This window comes from Corythoichthys intestinalis, chromosome 16, assembly GCF_030265065.1.
Source record: "Corythoichthys intestinalis isolate RoL2023-P3 chromosome 16, ASM3026506v1, whole genome shotgun sequence".
Lineage (NCBI taxonomy): Eukaryota > Metazoa > Chordata > Actinopteri > Syngnathiformes > Syngnathidae > Corythoichthys > Corythoichthys intestinalis.
In genome coordinates, this window is record NC_080410.1 from 32,141,609 (window position 1) to 32,165,390 (window position 23,782).

The 23,782-nt window shown below is 40.4% G+C and overlaps 2 protein-coding genes across 6 annotated transcripts in view; one reads left to right on the forward strand and one right to left on the reverse strand.

Moving 5' to 3' along the window:
- LOC130932033 (dedicator of cytokinesis protein 7-like) overlaps positions 1–23,782 on the reverse strand; it is a 63,666-nt gene that overhangs the window by 28,557 nt on the left and 11,327 nt on the right. Inside the window, exons 13-28 of one of the 5 annotated variants that reach the window (XM_057861383.1) lie at positions 21,902–21,995; positions 21,644–21,806; positions 13,873–13,990; positions 11,584–11,654; positions 11,348–11,486; positions 11,151–11,252; positions 10,986–11,072; positions 7,241–7,472; positions 6,968–7,132; positions 6,690–6,862; positions 6,128–6,229; positions 4,319–4,405; positions 4,038–4,133; positions 3,823–3,963; positions 802–915; positions 560–730 (exon numbers count right to left, since the gene is read on the reverse strand). In XM_057861383.1, coding sequence (XP_057717366.1) covers positions 560–730; positions 802–915; positions 3,823–3,963; positions 4,038–4,133; positions 4,319–4,405; positions 6,128–6,229; positions 6,690–6,862; positions 6,968–7,132; positions 7,241–7,472; positions 10,986–11,072; positions 11,151–11,252; positions 11,348–11,486; positions 11,584–11,654; positions 13,873–13,990; positions 21,644–21,806; positions 21,902–21,995 — 2,055 coding nt within the window. Of the gene's footprint in view, positions 1–559; positions 731–801; positions 916–3,822; positions 3,964–4,037; positions 4,134–4,318; positions 4,406–6,127; positions 6,230–6,322; positions 6,569–6,689; positions 6,866–6,967; positions 7,133–7,240; positions 7,473–10,985; positions 11,073–11,150; positions 11,253–11,347; positions 11,487–11,583; positions 11,655–13,872; positions 13,991–21,643; positions 21,807–21,901; positions 21,996–23,782 lie in introns of those variants that run through there. The other 4 variants (XM_057861382.1, XM_057861387.1, XM_057861386.1 and 1 more) reach the window with 4 other exon arrangements.
- LOC130932034 (angiopoietin-like protein 8) lies at positions 14,371–19,283 on the forward strand. The gene is made up of 4 exons (XM_057861389.1): positions 14,371–14,952; positions 17,257–17,406; positions 17,509–17,619; positions 17,701–19,283. The coding sequence occupies exons 1-4, from the start codon at positions 14,413–14,415 to the stop codon at positions 17,713–17,715; spliced, it is 816 nt and encodes a 271-aa protein (XP_057717372.1). The 5' UTR covers positions 14,371–14,412; the 3' UTR covers positions 17,716–19,283.

Below are 23,782 nucleotides of genomic sequence, written 5' to 3' on the forward strand. Positions count from 1 at the left end.
CCACCAGTGTAAATTTTATTATAGTGTTGAGAGAAATAAGTACTCCCTTTAAAATGGTTAATGTTTTTGCACTTTCTTGTAAAAAATAAATAAATAAAAAAAGCAGGTTAAGGGCAGCTTTTTGTTGCATGGGCATCTTTCCATCTTTCCTGTTGAATCATAAGGATATTCTAAATAATGGACATAAATTTGTTTGGCTACTTTATTGATCAGTACTGTACGATGCATCGATAATCGTGATGATCGCGATCATCATCAATACCGTGATCATTGTTAAAAAATCAAATCGTAGCACCCTGAATCAATCAAAACGAATCGTGGGGTGCCTAAGATGGCACACCCCTAATAAGCAATAAACAATATATTGAGTGTTTTCCTAGTATGTATGTATGTGGTTAGCCTTAGCTGCTAACCCTACGGAAGACGGGATAGGGAGAAAGTTCAAAACGGCGAAGAAAAGTTGGTGAAAAGACGTTATTTCCAGGTCTCCGTACATTTTACAAGGGAGAAATGTTGATCCCATATTAAATGTAACTAATAAAATGTCTTGTTTAAATACCTGTGAAGTGGTGGAGGACGTGGAGGGGGAAGGTGATGCCGGCGGGCTGAGAGTGACGCACGGGAGGTTGAGTACTACATAGTGCTCGTGACTGCATACAATCCGAATGAAGTCCATTCGCAGAGCAGTCAAAGAACTAGGGTTGTGCGTCATGTGGAATCTGTTGCCAATCTGGGATACAGATGTTGTTTCAAAAGCAATAAGACGACTAGCACAAAGATGGGTCGCAACTAGGGACGTACCTGTTTATAGTAAGTGCGGATAAGGTTGAAAACGAAGCCTCGGTCCATGAGAGACAGCAGATCATTGAGAAAGAAGGCCAGGCTGCTATTTAACCTCTCCACCAGTTCCACATCCTGACAGTAAAAATTTAAAAAAATGAAGAAATGATGATATACAATGTTGAAACAGAATTTTGCAGGTTTGCCTTATTATTTAAGCTAAATTCTGTTTGTAGGATCGAATTTATACATCTGTACATGTATTTTAAAAGTACCACTCTGGATAAAATCCAGAAGCATAAATCAGCTAACTAGGCTGATTTATGGTCCTATGTGGCGTTGACGGCGGACCTACGCCGTGAACGCAGACCCGATTTCAGGCCGATTTATGCTTCTGGGTTCCGGTGACGGCGGCGCGACAGCGTAGACCCTACAGCGTCATTGCGTATTCAAAGTTCTGCATCAAGGGAACGCGTTGCTCTGTAATTCACCGCCATGGCACTAAAAGCGGTGTGGCTTTGTCCTTGAACTGTTTTCGTAAAGGCTGATTTATGCTTCTGTGTAGCGGTGATGGCGGACCTACGCCGTTAACGAAGACCTGATTTATGACCCTAAGCCGTAGCCTGACATGCACCTCCCAAAAAAATCCGGACTACACGTCACGTCAACGTGCGTGATGTGATCGTCAAAAGACTGATTGGGCTGCTCAGCACAACAACAAAAAACCCGTTTTCAAACATTCGCAAACGTCTTCTGTGTCGCCTACGCGTCAACATTTGTATTAAAAACATTTGTTGTTCAATATTGATTAACTGCAGCTGCAAATACACACGTTCCATCCATATGCGGAGATTAAGGGTGGGGTTGGCATAGCACCGCCTGGTGGCCAAAGATGTCATCGCATGTGATTGACTTTCCTAATTTATACTTCAGACTTTACCGGTAAAATGTTGTCTATAAAAGTTATAAAGCAATGAAACAAACCACAAAAATGAATGAAATGAACAAAACAAAAAAAATTATAATGGGTCAAAATAATTTTGCGAACAGATCGTGTGACGAGATCGTAGACTAGAAAATGCAAGATGGATATTCGTAATTTTTTTCAAACTACAGCTTTAAAGCAATAACATCTACTGAGCGAGAACCAAGGATTGAAGATGTGGACCATGAAACGCCGGCGAGCACCGCCAAAATGGTGAGCGGAGTTTCAGTTTGCCCCACTAAAGACTTTAACTGTACAACAGAGCCACCGCCGGGCGTACCATATTCATGGACAATGATATTGGCTAAGCATAACTGTCCTAAGCAGCCTGATTTAGAATTTCCCTCAAAAATGCTGTGAAACTTAACAAAACCCCCCCCAAAAAATTCTCATTTTCAAAGTATTATTATAAATATTCCTGGCTGGAATATTTAGTCAAAAAGGATCGGCGTCTACTTCTCCACTAGGTAAGACAGAAAAACGTGAGTGCTCACGCACGAATGCTCGCACACAGCTGGGATGCCTGTATGTACGAGCATGAGCTAAGCTACTATCCTGGCACATATCTTGTAAGGTAATTATATTGCAGACACTGCGTTTCGGGGTCATCAACATGTTTTGCCCCCCCCCCCGCCACACAAGTCAAATTCCGCTTTTTGGTTTCATCTCCGTTGCCATTGCTGTCAATTAGAGATGTCCCGATCGATCGGCATGGTGGTCCGATCACGTCATTTTCAAAGTATCGGAATCGGCAAAAAAATATCGGCCATGCCTTATATATATATATATATATATATATATATATATATATATATATATAGATATATTTCTTTTTTTTTTATTGTTTTCTAATTGTATTTAACTTTACAGACATAATATGTTACACTCATCCAGAGTCTTTAGTTTAGGCTTAAGGTAGGGTTATCAAATTTATCCGATAACGGTGGTAATTATTTTTTTAAAAAATGTATCACGTTAAAATATTTAATGCAATTAATGCATGCGCTGCACAACCCACTCACGCATTGTCGCGCTCAATCTGTAATGGCGCCGTTTTACCTATATAGAGAGATAAAAGCAGCGTAAAATGAGTTGAGTGAATTTTGGCAGCCTTTGGAGCCTGTTTTTACTTGGCTAAAGCCTTACAATACCTCTCCCGACGATTAGAAATATCATGGGAAGCAATGTAGGGAAGCAAGGTAGCAATTGATCTTTTTCTTGACACCTAAAGTTATTTCCCAACACAGAGAAGATACATCAATTGGTAGCACTACGCACAGTCATGGTTCAACTTCCCATCATGCAGTTGGGCATGGCTACAGTATCATTTACTGAAAGCTCAACAAATACACTAGATGGCAATATTTAGTCACAATATACAAAGTCACAAGTCTTTCTATCCGTGGATCCCTCTCACAGAAAGAATGTTAATAATGTAAATGCCATCTTGAGGATTTATTGTCATAATAAACAAATACAGTACTTATGTACTCTATGTTGAATGTATATATTTGTCCGAGTTTTATTCATTTTTTTCTTAATGCATTGCCAAAATGTATATGATCAGGAAAAATTATCGGGAATGATTGGAATTGAATCGGGAGCAAAAAAAAGCAATCGGATCGGGAAATATCGGGATTGGCAGATACTCAAACTAAAACGATCGGGATCGGATCGGGAGCAAAAAAAACATGATCGGAACAACCCTACTGTCAATGACTGGACGAAAACTAAAGGAGATCGACAATAGTGCCCCAAAACCGTACAAAGACAAACCCCTTAAGTGGCATGGCGTTGAATTACAGAGCAACGCGCTCCTTGACGCAGAAGTTCGAATAGGCAATGACCCCATAGGGTCAACGCTGTCGCTCCACCATCAACGGAACGCAGAAGCATCAACCAGCCTTTATTCTCCATGATCAACTGAAATATACTAGCAACCATTGGTCCCAACTCCCAAATCTGTCCAGTAGTTTTCACAAAATATAGTTAATAAAGCAGTAAAACGACATTGTAAATTTCATATTTTGATTTTAATCTAACTCTGCTACTTCTACCTTGTGGTATCGAGTGGCAATGTCTGCACTGATGGCACAAACAAGTGCTGCGATGTCATCCACAAAGCGGTCTGGGAAGCGCTGACGTCGGGGAGTGTCCAATTTCGAGGTGAGGAACAAGTGTTGGGCCATGCTTTTTGTCTGCAAATAAAGGTGTTATGATAATGTCGCCTTCCATACGAGAGACAAACTTGACCCCAAATGTGTTTATTGACCATGAGCTGAAAGAAGAACCAGGCCTGCTGCAACGCCGCTTCCCTCACAGTGCTTGTGCTGACGACCCACTGGAGAGCAAGTTCTTCGTGAAGCAGCTAGACGTGTACCAAAACAGTAGTTTTTAAAGAACATGGCGAAAAAAAACCCTGAACTGCCGGAATTCATGCCAAATGATCTTAAATTAGGATGGACGTGTGAAGAATTATAATTATGATTGTTAATAACACAAAAGTTGATGAAACACACGACTTGATGAATTAGTTTGCTAGACGTGTTTTACCTTTTTCGTAATCTGCCTCGGAGGGACCGAAAACGAGGCCACGCTGTCCAGAAAGGCAGACATGCGATTGTTGCTGGGGTCGCTTGCCTAACTCAGCGTGATGTGAGATGCACACACACACATACATATATAGATATATTCACACACACACACACACACATACAGATGGGGACAAAGTGGGTGTGACAAATGGAGCTACATGTGTGGCATGCAAGAACTTAATGAACGATTCACAAAGCGATATAAAATGAGAAAAGCAGGTGGGATGCAGCATGCAAAATGAGGTGCAACCTGTGAAGCATAGAGATTAGGACAGGGGTGTCCAAACTACTGCCCACGGGCCAACTGTGGCCCAGTTTTTTCTTACACGGTACCTATGGATTATTTTGTTGCTAGTAGCCCCGAAATCATTCACTGCCAATGACAGTTATAGACACTATTTGAACTTAAATCAAGTGATCATGTTTCAGTGCCATTGATGGCAACAGACGTCCAATTCATTTTGTCAGGACGGTTGTCAGCGATTGAACCATTTCTGATGAGGCGGAAAACGCAGACAAGGCTGAAAAAGCAGTGTCTGCTCTTGCACGCCTCTTAAAAATAAATTGTTTTGTAAGCCAAAAGAACTGTTGTGTTTGATAGAACAATATGTCCATATGCTTCCATAGCAGATTCATGGTGCAATAAGCCCCCGAACTATGTTTAATCTGTCTGTTTTACCCCGGAAACCCTCATTTACAGACGTCGCGCAACCGCTTTTGTTTCAAACTAGCCATAAAAACAAGGTAAGTAATCGTATTTATTATTCGAAATGTCTGTCATTTTTAACTTAGAATCATTAATTGATGTCTAATGTTTAGTTAAAAAAAACGACTTTAAAAAATTATTCACTACATATTTTAAACTTTTAAACAAATTATGTCACAATGAAAAAATTGCCGTCTGTAAAAAAGTCACGGATATCTACATCATAACTATCGGTTAATTGTATTTTTTTCGTTACTGTCGCATTTTCCCCAATAGTTTAGATGATAAATAATCGATCCAAACAAAGAAAAATTGAAAAAAAAATGTTTAAAAGGGTAAATATATTAAAATGAAACTCTCAATTACTCCTTGATGTCTGCGATTTCTGCATCGCGACCCTTGTTATATGACCATGTTTCACCCACAAAATCCCCCCAAAATCCGGCTGTGGCCATTCACATCTGTGTCTTGACACTCGATGATACATGCTACATGGAGTTTTTGGATGGAAACAAGGTAAGTACGCGATAATATCTCGTTAAAGTCATGGCGTCTGTAATTCTGCTCTCGCGTGCTCTCACCTCCACATAGGGTTTCTCTGTTTAAAAAACATAAAAAAAAAAAAAAAATGCCCTCCTGTTAAAAAACTTTCTTCCCCCAGAAAATTGAGATTTTAAGCTTTAAGCACCATGTATCACACATGCATATCAGACAATTTTGAAATTTCTCCAAAATTGGGGTCTCAGAGCAGAACTTCAAATCACCTGAGTGTTTTCCGCCATAACCTGATCGGATTGGCCCATGCATCCTTTGATTTTTCTGAAAGCGGCCCTCGGAGAACAATGTTTGGACACTCCTGGATTAAGTGCTGCACGACAACTTAAAATCAACTCAAATTAATTTTTTTTAAACCTTGAATGATCACACCAATGAGTGCCAATGATGGCGGTAGACGCCTAATCCATTTTGACTAGGAGGGGCTAACTACAGAATACGGATGATTTAAAATCCCAGAGTCGTGCAGCTCTTAATGACAGAAGTAGATTGGGAGTTCTTCAGCACCTGCTTGAGCTCACAACTGGAGTTGGGATTCCGGCGTAGCACAGATCTGGAGCCCCCGGGGGCACAAGCAGAGTTTACCCAGGAGTGGGAGCGATCAATACCCTGACACAAGAATACACACGTGCAGGCACACACAGAATGTATTGCAAGAGGCAAAGACACAGTGAATAATTGTTTGGTAATTGCCATGAACGTAAAAAGGGCAGCAAAGGGAAAATGGAGAGAGCAACTCAAAGTAGGAAAGGAGGAAACAAAGACTGGAGCTAAACAAAACCACGGAAGCACAAAGCATAATTGACTTTAACGACATAATCCAACATAATTGCAAATTGACTCTGCTGGAAAGAATCGAGGCAAAGCAGAACAGCAATTGCAGCATAACAGACTAACAACTCTGAAAAACAGACATTGAAAATTTCAGAAGCAAAAAGTATATGCTGTCTTTTAGATGTACAAGAAAAAAATGAGTCATACAGAAAACACAAAATGGGATATAAATTAAAAGCGAAAATGAATTAATCAATGGGGGGAAGGGATAATAATGGAAGGAAAGGTAAGGTACCTTGCTACCAATGATTCTTTCCACTTCCTCGTCAGGTGAAGCCGGAGTGCTGGCTAAGTCGGGGTCAGAGTTGCTGATGCTTTTAGAGCGAGCCAAGTTAAGGCTACTCGGACGGCCCGTCGCTCTGGAAAACGTAGCGTACTGCAACGGCATCTCATAGGAAAGACTGCCAGCTGCTGGCGGGAACATCAGGAAAAGGAGCGTCACTTCACTGATGTGAAAAAGCAGTAAATCGTGCCCAATAGTGACTATTTTCTTTCTCGGATTTAACAGCTTACTTGGCGGCGCCATTGCTGGCTCAGCAGTTGGCAGGCGGAAGCAGTAATGGATGTAGGATGCCAGCAGGTTATTGCGTCCATGCTGGTCCTGGTTGCCCTCCAGATTCTTGTGAATCTGGTTGACTAAAAGAGCCATGGCTTCAAAGGCAGCACGGCCAAGATTCACTGTAGACGAGCCAAGAACAATAGTGTGGTAGATTGCAGCCATGGGGGAAAAAAAATAAAGATAAATGGCATCTGCGCAAGCACAGTTCAAGGTCAACTTGCGCTCACCGATTTGGCCGGCAATGACTGGAGGGTAGACTATGAGCTGAATGAGTTTGTTGAGCAGCTGGTGTAGGAACCTGACACAGGTGTCTAGCAGTGCCCCCCTCAGCGAGGCCATGCTGGCCTTCAGCTCGCCTTCCATGTTCGCCTCGCTAATGATGACATCCTTTAGGCGGAAGGGGAAGGAGCACTCCTCCAGCACGTACACTAAAGTAAAGAATTTGTCCAGGTGGGGATCCTGGGGAATGAATCATTACTTAGAATTCATAAATTCCAAACTTATACAGAAGATCGTCATTCAACTTATTTACGTCCTTGACGACACTAGTCGTCCCATCCAATTTGACTAGGAGGGGCAAATGAAAGAACAGTCAAAACTGGTAGGACGTCTAGTGTCGTGAATGTTATCGAAATTAACATTCAGAGTACCGTAACCTAACCTGACTATAAGCTGCCACCCACCAAATTTGACACGAAAACCGCATTTGTTCATAGATAAGCCGCACTGGACTATAAGCCACAGCTGTCCTCACTGTATTATGGGATATATACACGAAAATACTACTAATTGGTAACACTTTATTTGACAGCAGCATCATATGACTGTCAAATGAACCACAATGAAGCTTTGAACCAATTGGCTGCAAAGCTTCATTGCTTAAGAAGATTCATTTGGCCATCAGTGCTCCCTTGGGGGAGACAATCAACCTCCTGCTGCCACCTTCTGTCAACACTGCTGTTGTCCAACATGCCTCCTAGCATGCATTGCAGCGCTACAGATGTAAATAACAATCAAAATTCATGTTCTTTGCTAATTATTTCTTCAGTTACTGTTCCAGTTGTTTCATTAATTGCTAGTTATGGTATTTGGTAAGACTTCAATTGACAGTGGGGCCGAAAAACTGTTATTGGACAATCATAATTATGACATGAAACTGTCGTGAGCATTAATGAATGCTTATAACAGATGTCATTTTGTGTTATCCAGTTAATTATCTCACTATTGAATGGATGTAAAAGATCCAAGCTGGGCAAAATTGGAGTAAGTGACATAATTAACCGGTAACACTTTATTTGACACCGGGGTCGTGAGACCAAATGAACCACCATGAAGCTTTGCAGCCAGTTGGTTCATTGCTTCAAGAAGCTTCATTTGGCATCACTACTCCCTTGGGGGAGACAGTCAAACTCTGCTGCCACTTGCTGTCAACACTGTTGTTGTCCAACATGCCTCCTAGCATGCATTGGAGTACTACAGATGTAAATAACAATCAAAATTCATGTTCTCTGCTAATTATTTCTTCAGTTACTGTTTCAGTTGTTTCATTAATTGCTATTTATGGTATTTGGTAACACTTTATAAGACTGTCATTAGACAATAATAATTATGACACGACACTGTCATGAGCATTAATGAATGCTTATAACATATGTAATTTTGTGTTATCCAGCAAATTATCTCTACTATTGAATGGATGTAAAAGATCCAAGCTGGACATAATTGGAGTTAGTGACATAATTTTCCAAATGACACTCAATGACATCTGTCACAAGCATTCAGTAATGGCCACAGACACCGCTGTCAAATAAAGTTACCTATTAACCCAAAAAAAATCAACAAATAAGCCACTAGAGGTGTGCAAAATTCCCGATTCTTAGATTATTCGCGATTCAGCCGTGGAAGATTCGAGAACGATTCACAAACATCCAAATTTTGATTATTGAAATATGCCAAGTAAAGAGGAAGTACAACACACTCAGCGCGCCGCGCGGTCTTCGGGTCGCAATGAGGAAGAACGGAGCGAGAGTAGCTAAACATCATGCTTCTCATTACCCGGCCCCTCGGGTAATGCCAATGCTCAACTCACGGCTCTAGCTCAACTCATGCCACGAGATAAAAAAACACAACAACATACCTGACTGCTGCCGAAAAGCTGCTACAAAGTACATCCACATAATGTTACGGTAGATATCATTTATATAGGACTAGTTGCAATATTGATTCGGTAGCGTTAGCAGGACATCTACAAAAAGCTAGATGCGGGCGTAGTTAACGGCCGCCATCTTAAAGCAGTGCACTTCCCTGCAAGGCTGTTGTGGCGAACCTTTCAAGCAAACCTAATTAACTTTTTATCTAAAATACTCCTAAATCAGTAAAATATTGACTTGAATCTATCTTTAAAATAGTTTTAAAACTTTCACATGTCGAAAGTAGACAAAAGGGAAATTAAGGAATAACGGGAGCAATTTTAACAACTTTAACGGTTGGTTCACAACATTAAATTAATTGAATGTAGTTTAAAGCTGCTGATATAGAATGGGGACTGGAGTTTTATATTTACTGTTATTTTTGTATATTTTTTACTGCTATGTGTTAACTTGATACTGAAATAGTAGTTTGGTTTAGCCTGAGAGTATTTTTCAACAATTTTGGAACTAATGTACAAAACATTAAAAAAAAATTAAAAAATGTTTAAAAAATTTAAAAAAGGAGGGGGGTGCGTCAATAATCGTTTTATAATCGAATCGGAGCCTCTGAATCGTAATCGTAATCGAATCGTTAGGTGCCCAAAGATTCCCAGCTCTATAAGCCACAATAGACTATAAGCCGCAGGATTCAAAATGAAGGAAAAAAGTAGCGGCTTATAGTCCGAAAATGACGGTAAGTCCTCCCAGTTTAAACGTATTGGGCAACCATAGTTGCCAGTGGTAGGGAATTAGTTAAATACTATACTTCCAAATAAATAAATCTACTTTAGAGTATCTAGATTTCATATCATAAGAATACTGTATATCAAAACACGATAAAGAATTATGAACTATTGGACGTACTGCCTGTATTGCCAACTTGGCGACTTTGCAAAGCCTCTTGGCGATTTTTTTCCCCGTCAAAAGCGATTAGTGACAAGTGATCATATTTTTCCTATTGTACTGTATTGTATTTCTGGTTCATTAAGTTTGGCAATGTTAAAAAATAGTTACTGTTCATTTGTAGTTAGAAACTTTTATTTTTTTACTCACTTTTTGCTTCTCCCATGACGTTATTCCTCGCTCCTACAACATCCATTACAATTACATGCAAATTGCTAATTTTGCAAATTAGGTGATGGCATAATTTAGCGACTTCTAGGACAGCCAATAGCTACTTTCCTTAGTTGGAAACACTGCATACTGCTTTTGTGTGCAATGTTAACATGTTGTAAGTTTCTTATAGGCTTTAAACCTGCAGCACTTGTATAAAACCCACAGTAAGCCAAATTTGGCGAAACAACGGTCCATTTTGTTTTCAACTTATGTATGAGAATTCGTGAAATGCCAGATCATGGACCACATTATCATTAACGTGAGCTTCATTTTAGAAAGCCATTACTTAGAACAGCATATATCTTGATTTATAGTTCCCTTGCTCGTTCTCTATGTGGCAAGTTAAATTTCTACTCAAACTATCATTAAATATTTGACGTGGGAGATGGTGAGAGGAGGAACACTGAGCGGATTAGAAATAACGCTCCTTCTGATCTATTTTCAATAACTAAATGGAAATTGTGACACCCACACGCTGTTGCTGGCAATAAGCAGTCATCCTAACTTTGTGGCTTCAAAGAAGAGTCACTGTTTCTGCTGCCAACTTCCTGCTAAAGTGCTGAATACAAACCCCATTGCATGTTTCATGCTCACAGCCAAGTAAAAACTGTCACAGAATGGTACAGTAGGCATGTTTAGAAGCACATTGGCTTGGATATTTGTGTACCTGTGTGTGTACTGAGGACACAGCTGTCACCTCCACGTTGAACACGCCTTTATGATTATCCACCCATTTCATGCCAGGAAGCTGAACCTGCCAAGGTGACATGCAACCCATTTAACTCTGTCAAATAGCATACTCATGTTCATTATTTTAGTCAAAAACACTCACGTCGGGGGTGAGCACCGAGTAGCTGGGCGGGGGCTTCTCCACAGACACGGGCAAACTGAAGGAACCCGTGCGCAATCGGCCGTGCTGCATTAGAGGGATCCACTGTCGGCGGGCAAAGACAGAGATTGTCTTACCAACGGCCAGGCTACAGAGGGAGCTATCAAAGAGTACAATGAGTGTGGGTTGAGGTTTCTCACAGTGTAGCCCACAGGAGTCTCCAGAGGAGTATTCTGTTTGGGTTGGCAGCTGATGTGGTAAAAGGTAAAGAGAAGATGGTGGTTGTCTGTGAGGTTAGCAGGAATTTTCAGCTTCATCTCCTCATAGAACTCAGGAGACCTGAGGGAGGGGGCAAGAGTTAAATACTCAGCTTAACCATGCACTCTAAAGGGAATTCAGCTGGCTGTTTAAGAAAGAGGAAGGAATGGAATTGTACTTGTTGTGGTAGATGATGGGAGTGACTGCCTCTTTTAGGAACTCTGCGCAACTCGATTTTCCAAAGATGACCTTCCAGAACACACACAACAGTAGAGTACTTTGAAGATCAATAGACGGCACACATCAGGCAGCGTCATCAGTCAAGCAACTCAACAATAATAGGTGCTCCAATTTAACACACACAGAAAAGCATAAAGAACCTTTATTTTTGAAGGTCGAGTGCAGTGCTGTGAAACTGCAATGCATCATAAAGAGGTGTTTCAACTTATACAGTGGGGCAAGTAAGTATTTAGTCAAGCACTAATTGTGCAAGTTCTCCCACTTGAAAATATTAGAGAGGCCTGTAATTGTCAACATGGGTAAACCTCAACCATGAGAGACAGAATGGGGGGGGGGGGGGGGGCAGACCCAGAAAATCACATTGTTTGATTTTTAAAGAATTTATTTGCAAATCATGTTGGAAAATAAGTATATGGTCAATACCAAAAGTTCATCTCAATACTTTGTTATATACCCTTTGTTGGCCATAACGGAGGCCAAACTTTTTCTGTAACTCTTCACGAACTTTTCACACACTGTTGCTGGTATTTTGGCCCATTCCTCCATGCAGATCTCCTCTAGAGCAGTGATGTTTTGGGGCTGTTGTTGGGCAACACGGACTTTCAACTCCCTCCACAGATTTTCTATGGGGTTGAGATCTGGAGACTGGCTAGGCCACTCCAGGACCTTGAAATGCTTCTTACGAAGCCACTCCTTTGTTGCCCTGGCTGTGTGTTTGGAATCATTGTCATGCTGAAATTAAATGCAATTAAGAAAATACAACTTCTTAAAAAATAATAAAGCCTAGAACCAGGTATGACTGCAAGCATTCCCCGGAGCTGGGCCTTCTCTGACTATGTACAAGTATTTCCACTTCTCACATTCATCAGCAGTCGCGTGCACACACAGGTCTAATAATAGGAGATCACTATGAAAAGGCAAGTGTGGGTGAGCATGGTCACAGTTGTGCAATGTGGACATGATCAATAAATATGATTTATTTAGAATGGAGAGGACTAACAGCCACGTCTTATCGTCAATGCCCTTGCTGATGGAAGGAGATTTTCACTACAAATCTCTCAATACATGGCCCCATTCATTCTTTCCTTTACACAGATCAGTCGTCCTGGTCCCTTTGCAGAAAAAGAAGCCCCAAAGCATGATGTTTCCACCCCCATGCTTCACAGTGAGTACGGTGTTCTTCGGATGCAATTCAGTATTCTTTCTCCTCCAAACAGGAGAACCTGTGTTTCTACCAAAAAGTTCTATTTTGGTTTCATCTGACCATAACACATTCTCCAATGCTCTCGAACCGCAGACAGGCCTGGACGTGTACTGGCTTCAGCAGGGGGACACGTATGGCAGTGCAGGATTTGAGTCCCTGGCGGCGCATTGTGCTACTGACAGTAGTCTTTGTTACTGTGGTCCCAGCTCTCTGTAGGTCATTCACTAAGTCCCCCCGTGTGGTTCTGGGATTATTGCTCACCGTTCTTGTTATCATTTTGATGCCACGGGGTGAGATCTTGCATGGAGCCCCAGATTGAGGGAGATTATAAGTGGTCTTGTATGTCTTACATTTTCTAATAATTGCTCCCGCAGTTGATTTCTTTACACCAAGCGTTTCACCTATTGCAGATTCAGTCTTCCCAGCCTGGTGCAGGTCTTCAATTTTGTCTTTGGTGTCCTTCGACAGCTCTTTGGTCTTGGCCATTGTGGAGTTAGGAGTGTGACTGACTGAGCTTGTGGACAGGTGTCTTTTATACCGATAATGAGTTAAAACAGGTGCCATTAATATAGGTAACGAGTGGAGCCTCGTTAGACCTTGTTATAAAAAGTTAGACCTCTCTGACAGCCAGAAATCTTGCTTGTTTGTAGATGACCAAATACTTATTTTTCACTCTAATTTGGAAATAAGTTCTTTAAAAATCAAACAATGTGATTTTCAGGGTTTTTTTTTTTCCACACATTCTGTCTCTCATGGTTGAGATTTACCCATGTTGACAATTACAGGCCTCTCTAATCTTTTCAAGTAGGAGAACATGCACAATTGGTCGTTGACTAAATACTTATTTGCCCCACTGTAGCTACTTATAGTGTGCTCACAAATGCTTTTAAACATTCTAACCCTATTTCTTCACTTTGAAGATCTTCTACAAAAGAGATGGATATAATATTTCACCACCCTCTGGCTGTTCTTTGCGATGGGAATTAACATTCTCTTGCATTGCTGAGAAAGGCGATGACTCACAGGCAAAGCTTGGCTGGGGTCCTCCGCCGCCATGAACTGAACTTTCACGGCAATGTTCCTCACCGAGCCCTGGCGGCTACTGAAGTTCAGACTTTGAGGGTAAACGTAGAGCAGGTTCCTGATAGGTAAGAATTATTTGTATTTCAATTCTGTACACAAAATAGTTGTGAAATACAATTACACGCCTAGATTATTATTCATCAAAACACACAGAGCAAAAGTGTGACCTAGTATTGACGGAGCCTGGTGAAAGTGACCCTACTGCAAAAAAAACACTTTAAACATTAAAGGTAACTTTGGGTCGTATTTTGAAACAGCTGATTTTGAGCTGACAAGAAGTGTTTACTCAACCGGCGACTACATGTTATTTCACGAGATACCTTAAACATCTTCGCAAGGGCCAAAAACAAAATTGTGAAATGAAATTCAAATCTATGTCAAGTTAATAATAGCAACCAAACTCTCGTATGTCTGAGGTTAAATTTTAGGAGAGGTCATTAAGACCAAGGTCATAGCTGGGATCGAACCACATACGAGCTAATGTTTTACCAGTTCTTACAGTACACATCTAATATAAGGCTCGCCAGGAGCCGTCAAGCGTCATCTTCCAGTGAGAAAAGTCCACAAACGCTGAATTGTGTACTGAACTTCTTGTCCAACCTTGAAATGAGGACATTGTGTCCAAGACTCCTAATTCTAGTCGGTAGTAAAATCAGCCTTTTAATCATGGACGTGAAACAAAAGCTAAAGCTAGAGAAAGTCTGCAGGAGAGTGCAAACAAACAGGATCATCTGGGGCCTGTGCTTGATTTGCTCTGCCGGGGAGCTCGGAGCCGTTCGCGCTGGCCCCATCAAGCGGCCGGATGGAGTCGCCCCCCAGGAGGAGGTCAACGTGCTCAAGTTTGGCGTCATTCAGTTGGGAGAGTCCCTCAACGATGTGTATCAAAGAACCGAGGGTAAAGTGGCTAACATCCTGCAGACTTTGAAAGAACATGAAGATGCTCTCGGGCAGCTAAGCGAGCAGACACAACAAGCTGCGGAGGTGGAGAAACAGATCAAGGGGGTGATACAGCTGCTCCAGGTACGGAAAGATAAGATAGGGTGCACTCTGTTCCAGTACATGTTTATGAAAGTATGTGGCAAAATTCTGGGAATACATTCCTTGGGAATTTAGGTCAAAAGCAGTAATTTAACTGAAGTTCGACTACAAATTGTGAGCCTAAATCAGGGTTCTACAGGTACCTCATTTAATGGCACTTTAAATTTAATGCCCATCCCCAACTGCAGATAGTTTCACACATAGAAATTGTGAGTTGTCCAAAAATTACTTTACAACCGATAACCGATATCCCGATTTTGTCCATCGCCAAAAATCCGATATATTGGTATCGGTTTGATATCTATAAGAAGTTGTGGACTTAACATTTTATGGCTAATTGTATTGTGATGCCCCACTGGATACTTTAATAATGATAAATGTAACAACTTCAAGGTTTTCCAATAAGCATTCTGTGAAAAATAAGAGAACAACAACTGAAATGATTAAAAAAGTGCCTATATTGTTGCCTGGTACACCAGACTCACCGCTGTTCCAGCTATTGAGTCTGGCCACCGTTCAGCAGATACAATTTCCAGGGCGGAGCAAGCCACAGCAAACAAACAGCGGAGTGGACCAATCAGCGACGGGCAGACGTGACGTTAGTAAAACGACGAGGGCAGGACGAGGGACTTGCGCGCGAAAGGAAACTTACGAGGAGAGTGGAGTTTATTCAACATGACAGACTGTTGTCAATGACTCGTGTCGATGTGTTTTTGGTAATTTAAAACTGATTTTACCGTGGATTGGAACATATTCTCGGCTCTCCTGTTCACCATCTGTGCTGTTGTGGAGACGACTTCCGATGCGCAAGAGTGACGTTGCTCGTTAAGAACACGTCACACATTAAACGAATCTGATTTGTCGATTGATTTTGTACCTGCTCGAGAGGCCGTTAATGGGCTGGGTCCCAGACTTTTCTCTCAGTGTTTGAAAAATACAGGGAGAACAGTCTGGCCGTGCCAGGCAACCTATATTGCACCACTATATTTGTTGCTGGAATCAAAATAGTGTAAACATCAGGTTTTTTTGGGATCAGGTGCAAAGTGCCAAAAAGGCACTGCTATATGACTTATGGATAACGCATTGCTTCTGGTTAGCTTCAGTATAGTATAGTATGGTATGGTAATGGTAATGGTAATGGGTATGGTTATGGTTGGTAGGTAGGTAGATTTATTACCAGACTCAAGGTCCAAGCAACAACCACACAATACAAAGAAACGAACCATACAAGACTAAAAACAAAATAACAATAAAAGAAGGTAAACTACAGTGATACAAAAATTAGGTCATCTATTGATCCACTTTTAAAAGGCACCGATACCACTGCTTCCAGAACAGTGACAACCAGCGTGTAGAACTGTGCAAAATGTTAGTGAATGAGGTATGTAATAAGTTTATAATTCATAATTTTTCAATCATTTATTCTTCATTTCATTTATGCACCATGAATGTAAATGGTCTGCTCACACAACAAATATCAAGCATCTTAGTTTAGAGACATCTTATGGTCAATAAGCATACAGTAACTGCTGTGCTAAGCTGTGACCAGCCCTTACACAGAGGCAGACTTCTACATTCACTTTGAAGGCAACATGCGTAATGGCCCAAAACCGATAATGAAAAACCAATGTCATTATTATCCAGCGTCATTATAAAATGCGTTTATTGGCCAATATTATAAAGGTAATCGATACGATCATTACGGGATAAGAGATACCAAGATCCTGGGGTGATACTATGTTCTCTTATCCCGGCTACTCAATAATATTAGACAACTCAAATAATGTAAAAAAAAAAAAAAAAAAAAAAAAAAAAAACCAAGTTAACATAATTTTTAATGCTTTTTATGGCCTGATTTTTGACAAAATCCATTTAATGACTTTAAATGCTTTTGAATGACCCGCATAAACTCTGTAGATATAATTGGTGGGAAATTTTACCATAATCTTAACTAAAACAATCAATCCTGCATGCACATTTAAATATTTATGCCATTCCTCAATCAAATGAACACATCGCTGAAAGCAGAGCTATAGAGGCCACACCCCCTACAGGCAACCCTGTGTTACATACCGGTACATAGAGCATTCCTACAGTCTAGATTTGTATTCAACCTTTTCATGCAAAAAACAATGTTTTGCTTAAATGTTTTTATAACATTCCAAAAGGACTTTCAGCAAACTTTCGGCCTTCATTTGACATTTGACTGTAGTTTCATTTTGACTGGTGATTGTGTGGAAGCAACACAGCAGTTGAGGTTAACACATGCTGATGCTCTATTGGTAGGACCTGACATTCAAACAAGAGGCTGAGACTAAGATGACTGAGGGTCAGCTGGCTTACATGGAGCGGGAAGAGGCAGTACTTCAGACCAAAGTCAAAAGCATAGAGGCCCATCTTAATGGCACATTCCCCACTTGCATCAAAGAGTTGCAGGTAAGCTGAACCCTCCCTGTCATACTTGCCAAGCAGCTTTTTTTTTGTAAGTGGGGCGGGATTCACCACGAGGCTCATCTTTATTGGCTTCACTGATTTTAGGCACGAGTTGCCTTTAATGCCAGTATCTTGAAAGGTCTGCAGCATTTAACCCAGTTTCAAAAGCAGAAGATTGACAAGCACGCCGAGCAGCTCTCCACACTGCAGAGGATGGTGAGTCGGAATACAAATGTGAAGCTGCATTGTCATTAGTCTGCAGTTGGTTTTATTTTGCATTGTTTTTTCTTCTTCCAGAGTGAAGCATTATGAAATGATGATTGTCAATATCATCAACACTAAACCATTGCAGCACTCCCTTACACCAGCAGAATGCTCTATACATATATCAGGGGTGCCCAAACCTTTTTCTCCAAGGGCTGCTTGCAGGAAAAATCCAAGGATGCAAGAGCCAACATGAAATCCTTCCACTTTCATTTGTTAGTATCGTTGTATATGGTCATATTGTAGAGCACTAATATGTGTGTATTTACTAGAGGCGTGCGAAATTTCCGATTCTTAGATTATTCGCGATTCAGCCGTGGAAGATTCGAGAACGATTCACAAACATCCAAATTCCGGTTATTGAATTATACCAGAGTAAGCGGAAGTAAAACACAGTCAGCGCGGTCTTCGTGACGCAATGAGGAACGGACCGAGAGTAAATATCATGTTCAACTCATGCCGCTAGATAAAAAAACAATCATACCTGACTGCGGCCAACAGCCGCTACAAACAACGCCCAGTTGCTAGTTGCTACAAACATCGGCTACAGTAGATATCATATATATGTAGAACTAGATGCAATATGACAGATGACGTCAGTGTTAGAAGTATTATTGAACAGAGATGCGAAATGACAGCTTTTCCGGCATAAGTAAACAGCCGCCATCTTCAAGCAATAGACCTCTCTAGAAGGCTCTGTTGTAGCGAACTTAATTAACTTTTTATCTAAAATACTCCTAAATCGGCAGAATCTTGTCTTGAATCTATCATTAAATGATGAAATAGTTTTAAAACTTTGACAAAAGTAGACAGAGGGGAAATTATGGAATAACGGGAGCAATTTGAACAACTGTAACAGTTGATTCACAACATTAAATTAACTGAATGTAGTTTAAAGCTGCCGATTCAGAATGGGGACTGGAGTTTTTTATTTACTGTTATTTTTGTGTATTTGTTTACCGTTATATGTTAACTTGATACTGAAATAGTAGTTTGGTTCAGCCTGAGAGGATTTTTGAACAATTTTGGAACTAATGTACAAAACATTAAAAAAAAAAAAAAAAAAAAAAAAAAAAAAAAAAAAAAAAAAGGAGGGGGGTGCATCAATAATCGTTTTATAATCGAATCAGAGCCTCTGAATCGTAATCGAATCGTTAGGTGCCCAAAGATTCCCAGCTCTAGTATTTACACAACAAAACTTTGCAGAACATAAAGTTAAGAAAATCACAAGATATCTCACTTTTTTATTTATTTAAATGTATTCATGTAAAATGAATGAAATTCTACAGTTTGGTACATTGATTTCAACTTGTCTGGTTTTGACATCTGAGCTAATGGAGAGGCACTGTTTAAGTGTCTAGTGCGATTCCAGTGTAAAAGGTGAGAAGTGACACAATGCAGGCTGGACTCAAGCCTCTTGTGTGAGCTATATTTAATGATATTTTCATAATTCTCTGAGCGTCAATAAAAATGACAGGACACTGCAGTTGGCCCACGTGCTTCAGTTTGGATAACCCTTTTATATGTGACAAATTCTTACTGTTAATTGTTGTCTCTCATACATGTATTTTGCCTTTGCAATTGTCTTTACTGGTTAAATAAATACAGTGAAACTGTCCTGTTTACTTTATTGACATTGGTAAAAAAAAACTTGACTCATAGACTTCATTACCTATTGATGTGACACTTCGTCATTCTTTGCGTCACGCCTTATCAGAGGGGTCCGAGCTTCATTTAGTATAGTCAGGCGAAGACTGCACACAACAACCACTACGAAAGCTGTACCGCATACAAACAGGAAGGACTGTCTCAGGAGTTATTTGTCCGAGGATTCAAGGTAAATATTATATTTTTAGTATTATACATGCCTTTTGAAACGTTGTGAAAAAAATCAATGGCAGAATAGGAACCGCTACGGCATTGGCGTCATTCTTCTACATATATACGTAAAATAGATGCATAACTGCCCGGTTGTTTGTTTTTCTTTTAACAAAGGATCGAGACAGTTTTACGTCCATATCTACAAAGAATTCAGTGACTGAAGCATTTATTCACAGGAATTTTCTTCTTTACACATGGAAGCGGCTAATTTTCTTAACTGACTAGCCTCATACTTGGCAATATTTACGCGAAATAAATACTACTTGCACGTTTTTGTTTTTTGTTTTGCTTTTAACCAAGAATCGAGACTGTTTTACGCCCATATCTATGAAGAATTCAGGAAATTAAGCATTTATTCACAAAAATTTTTGCCAGTAAAGCTCTGTTTACGTCAGGCGGCTGCTAGCCTCATTCGCTAACAGTATATACAGTGCCATCCATAATTATTGGATTTATAATAATTATGTGTTTTTGAGCTTCTAATATTTTTTTTCTAAATAATATGGGACCTTAATGGAAAAAAAGAGAAAAATCCAACCTTCAATACAAGTGCATTTATTCAGTGGGGAAAAAAAATCCCACATAAAGAAATAATTATTTGACATCAAATAATGTGTGTCACAATTATTAGCACCCCTGGTGTTAATACTTTGTACAACCCCCTTCTGCCAACAAAACAGCACCTAATCTTCTCCTATAATGTTTCACAAGATGGGAAAAGACAGAAAGAGGGATCTTCAGCCATTCCTCTTTGCAGAATCTCTCTAAATCATCCAGAGACCTGGGTCCTCTCCTCTTCAGCTCACACCACAGGTTTTCAATGGGATTGAGGTCTGGGGACTGAGATGGCCATGGGAGGAGCTTGATTTTGTGTCTGGTGAACCATTTCTATGTAGATTTGGCCATATGTTTAGGGTCATTGTCTTGCTGAAAGACCCAGTGACGACCCATCTTCAGCTTCCGGGCAGAGGGCAACAGATTTTGATTTAAAATGTCCTGGTATTTCAACGCATTCATGATGCCATGCACCCTAACAAGGTTCCCAGGGCCTTTGGAAGCGAAACAGCCCCACAGCATCACTGACCCACCCCCATACTTCACAGTGGGTATAAGGTGCTTTTCAGCATGCGCATCTTTCGTGGCACGCCAGACCCACTTCGAGTGTTTGTTGCCAAAAAGCTCAATCTTGGTCTCGTCTGACCAAAGCACATGGTCCCAGTTGAAGCCCCAATACCGCTTGGCGAACTCCAGATGTTTGCGTTAATCATTGTGAGTGAGTAAAGGTTTTCTCCGTGCATGCCTCCCAAACAGCTTGTTGGCTGTTAGACAGCACCTCATACCCACTGTGAAGTATGGGGGTGGGTCAGTGATGCTGTGGGGCTGTTTCACTTCCAAAGGCCCTGGGACCCTTGTTAGGGTGCATGGTATCATGAATGCTTTGAAATACCAGGACATTTTAAATCAAAATCTGTTGCCCTCTGCCCAAAAGCTGAAGATGGGTCGTCACTGGGTCTTTCAGCAAGACAATGACCCTAAACATATGGCCAAATCTACACAGAAGTGGTTCATCAGACACAAAATCAAGCTCCTCCCATGGCCATCTCAGTCCCCAGACTTCAACCCCATTGAAAACCTTTGGGGTGAGCTGAAGAGGAGAGGACCCAGGTCTCTGGATGATTTAGAGAGATTCTGCAAAGAGGAATGGCTGAAGATCCCTCTTTCTGTCTTTTCCCATCTTGTGAAACATTATAGGAGAAGATTAAGTGCTGTTTTGTTGGTAAAAGGGGGTTGTAAAAAGTATTTACACCAGGGTTGCTAATAATTGTTACACACATTATTTGAATATATTTCTTTATGTGTGATTTTTTTTCCCCCACTGAATAAATGCACTTGTATTGAAGGTTGGATTTTTCTCTTTTTTTCCATTAAGGTCCCATATTATTTAGAAAAAAAATTATTAGAAGCTAAAAAACACATAATTATTTATATGTTTTATATTAAGAATTTCCTCGACACAAAATAAACTGCTAACTATTGACTGGTTCAATACAAAAGGGAATGTAGTGCGGCTTCTCTGTTGTGAATAAATGCTCACCTGTAGGTGGTATGTGGTGTATACACATAGCGAGCAGGGAATTCCAGAACTTCTTTGGTGGGGCGAACCCGTAGGTCAGGGTAGGGCTTTACGTGGAGCAGCTCAGGTGAAAGACAGTAATGAGGCGAGTCTGGTGCTGGAGAGATATCAATTTTCAACTGGGCTGTGGTGTGACCAAAGAAGGAAAGAGAGAAATGAGACCTCGGATCACTGAATTCATTCAGGGAATAATTGCATTAAAGCTACTTTAAAGTTCACCTGTGACAGGCCTTAGTCGCCGCAGGACAGATGATGGTCTACGCATGTCTGCCAGGAACTTGTATAAATCTTCGTCACTGAGCCTGTCACCCTCCTTAACGAAGCATTACAAGGGGGACTCAGAATGATGCAATGGCAAGAAATAACTCATATTTAACTATTCAAGTGACGGACAAATATATAAGCTTGTGCAGTACTGTATTAACAGGGTTTCTCCTAGAAAACCCAGTGGTCGAGAAGCCCACCATGTTTTTGTAAAAAAAATTAAAATGTTCAATTGACTGGAATGTTTAAATTATGACATTGAATAGCAAATCTTAAATGTAGAGTGTCACAAGAAGGCAGTCTTGAAATCGTTTAAAAGTATATATACAGTGGGATGAAAAAGTATCTGAAACTTTTGGAATTTCTCACAATTCTGCATAAAATCACCATGAAATGTGAGCTGAACTTTGTCATAATCACACAGATGAAAATACAGTGTCTGCTTTAACTAAAACCACCCAAAGATTTATCAGTTTTCCTATTCTAATGAGGATAGCATGCAAACAATGACAGAAGGGGGAAAAATAAGTAAGTGAACCCTCTGCCAAGGGAGAATTATAGAGCAATTGAAACCAATTTTTACCAAACATTTTAAGTCAGGTGTGTGCCCAATCACTGATGAGTAGAGGTGGGAATCTTCGGGCACCTAACGATTCGATTACAATTCAGAGGCTCCGATTCGATTATTTATGTAACCCCCTGTCCCAGCTTTAATGTTTTTTACATTAGTTACAAAATTGTTCAAAAATCCTCTCAGGCTAAACCAAACTAATAGTAAACATTTAAAAACAGTAAATAAAATACTCCAGTCCCCATTCTGTGTCAGCAGCTTTAAACTACATTCAATTAATGCTGTGAATCAACCGTTAAAGTTGTTAAAATTGCTCCAGTTAATTGCTCCCATAATTTCCCTTTGGTCTACTTTTGACATGTCGAAGTTTTAAAACAGTTTCATCATTTAAAGATAGATTCAAGTCAAGATTTTGCCGATTTAGGAGTATTTTAGATAAAAAGTTAATTAGGTTTGCTACAACAGAGCCTTCTAGAGAAGTGTGATGCTTTAAGATGGCGGCTGTTTACTAACGCCGGCAAGTCTGTCATTTTGCATCTAGTTCTCTATACATGTTCTAACGCCGCCGTTATCCGTCATTTCGGATCTAGTTCTACATATATGTGATATCTACCGTAGCCGTATGTGGCCATATGTTTGTAGCAACTAGGGCGTTGTTTGTAGCAACTGTCGGCCGCAGTCAGGTATTACTGTTTTCTTTATCTAGCGGCATGAGTTGAGCATGATATTTACTCTCGGCCCGTTCCTCATTGCGTCCCGAAGACCGCGCTGACTGTGTTTTAGTTCCGCTTTACCTGGTATAATTCAATAATCGGAATTTCGATGTTTGTGAATCGTTCTCGAATCTTCCACGGCCAAATCTAAGAATCGGAAAATTCACACACCTCCACTGATGAGTGGTTTAAATCTGCCCTGCCCACTATAAAACACACACTTGATCAAAAGAGCTGTATGAAGACTTGTGATTAAGGATTGTTGATTTGTATAAAGCTGGGAAAGGATACAAAAACCATCTCTAAAAGTCTGGATGTTCATCAATCAACAGTCAGAGAAGTTGTCTACAAATGAGAGTTTGGCACTGTTACTACTCTCCCAAGGAGTGGCCGTCCACCAAAGATGACGCAGAAAGTTCAGCGCAGAATACTCAGAGGTAAAAAAGAACCCTAAAGTGTCTCCTTTAGACTGACCGAAATCACTGGCACAGTCCAATATATCTGTGCACACATCAACTATATGTAAAACTATGGCCAACAATGGTGTTCATG

Excerpts from the sequence above, each read along its gene's own strand:
- LOC130932034 (XM_057861389.1), top strand. The coding sequence starts at position 14,413 with ATGTTTTACCAGTTCTTACAGTACACATCTAATATAAGGCTCGCCAGG. Across the intron at positions 14,953-17,256 it reads GGGTGATACAGCTGCTCCAG|GACCTGACATTCAAACAAGA; the intron begins GTACGGAAAGAT and ends CTCTATTGGTAG. Across the intron at positions 17,407-17,508 it reads CTTGCATCAAAGAGTTGCAG|GCACGAGTTGCCTTTAATGC; the intron begins GTAAGCTGAACC and ends CACTGATTTTAG.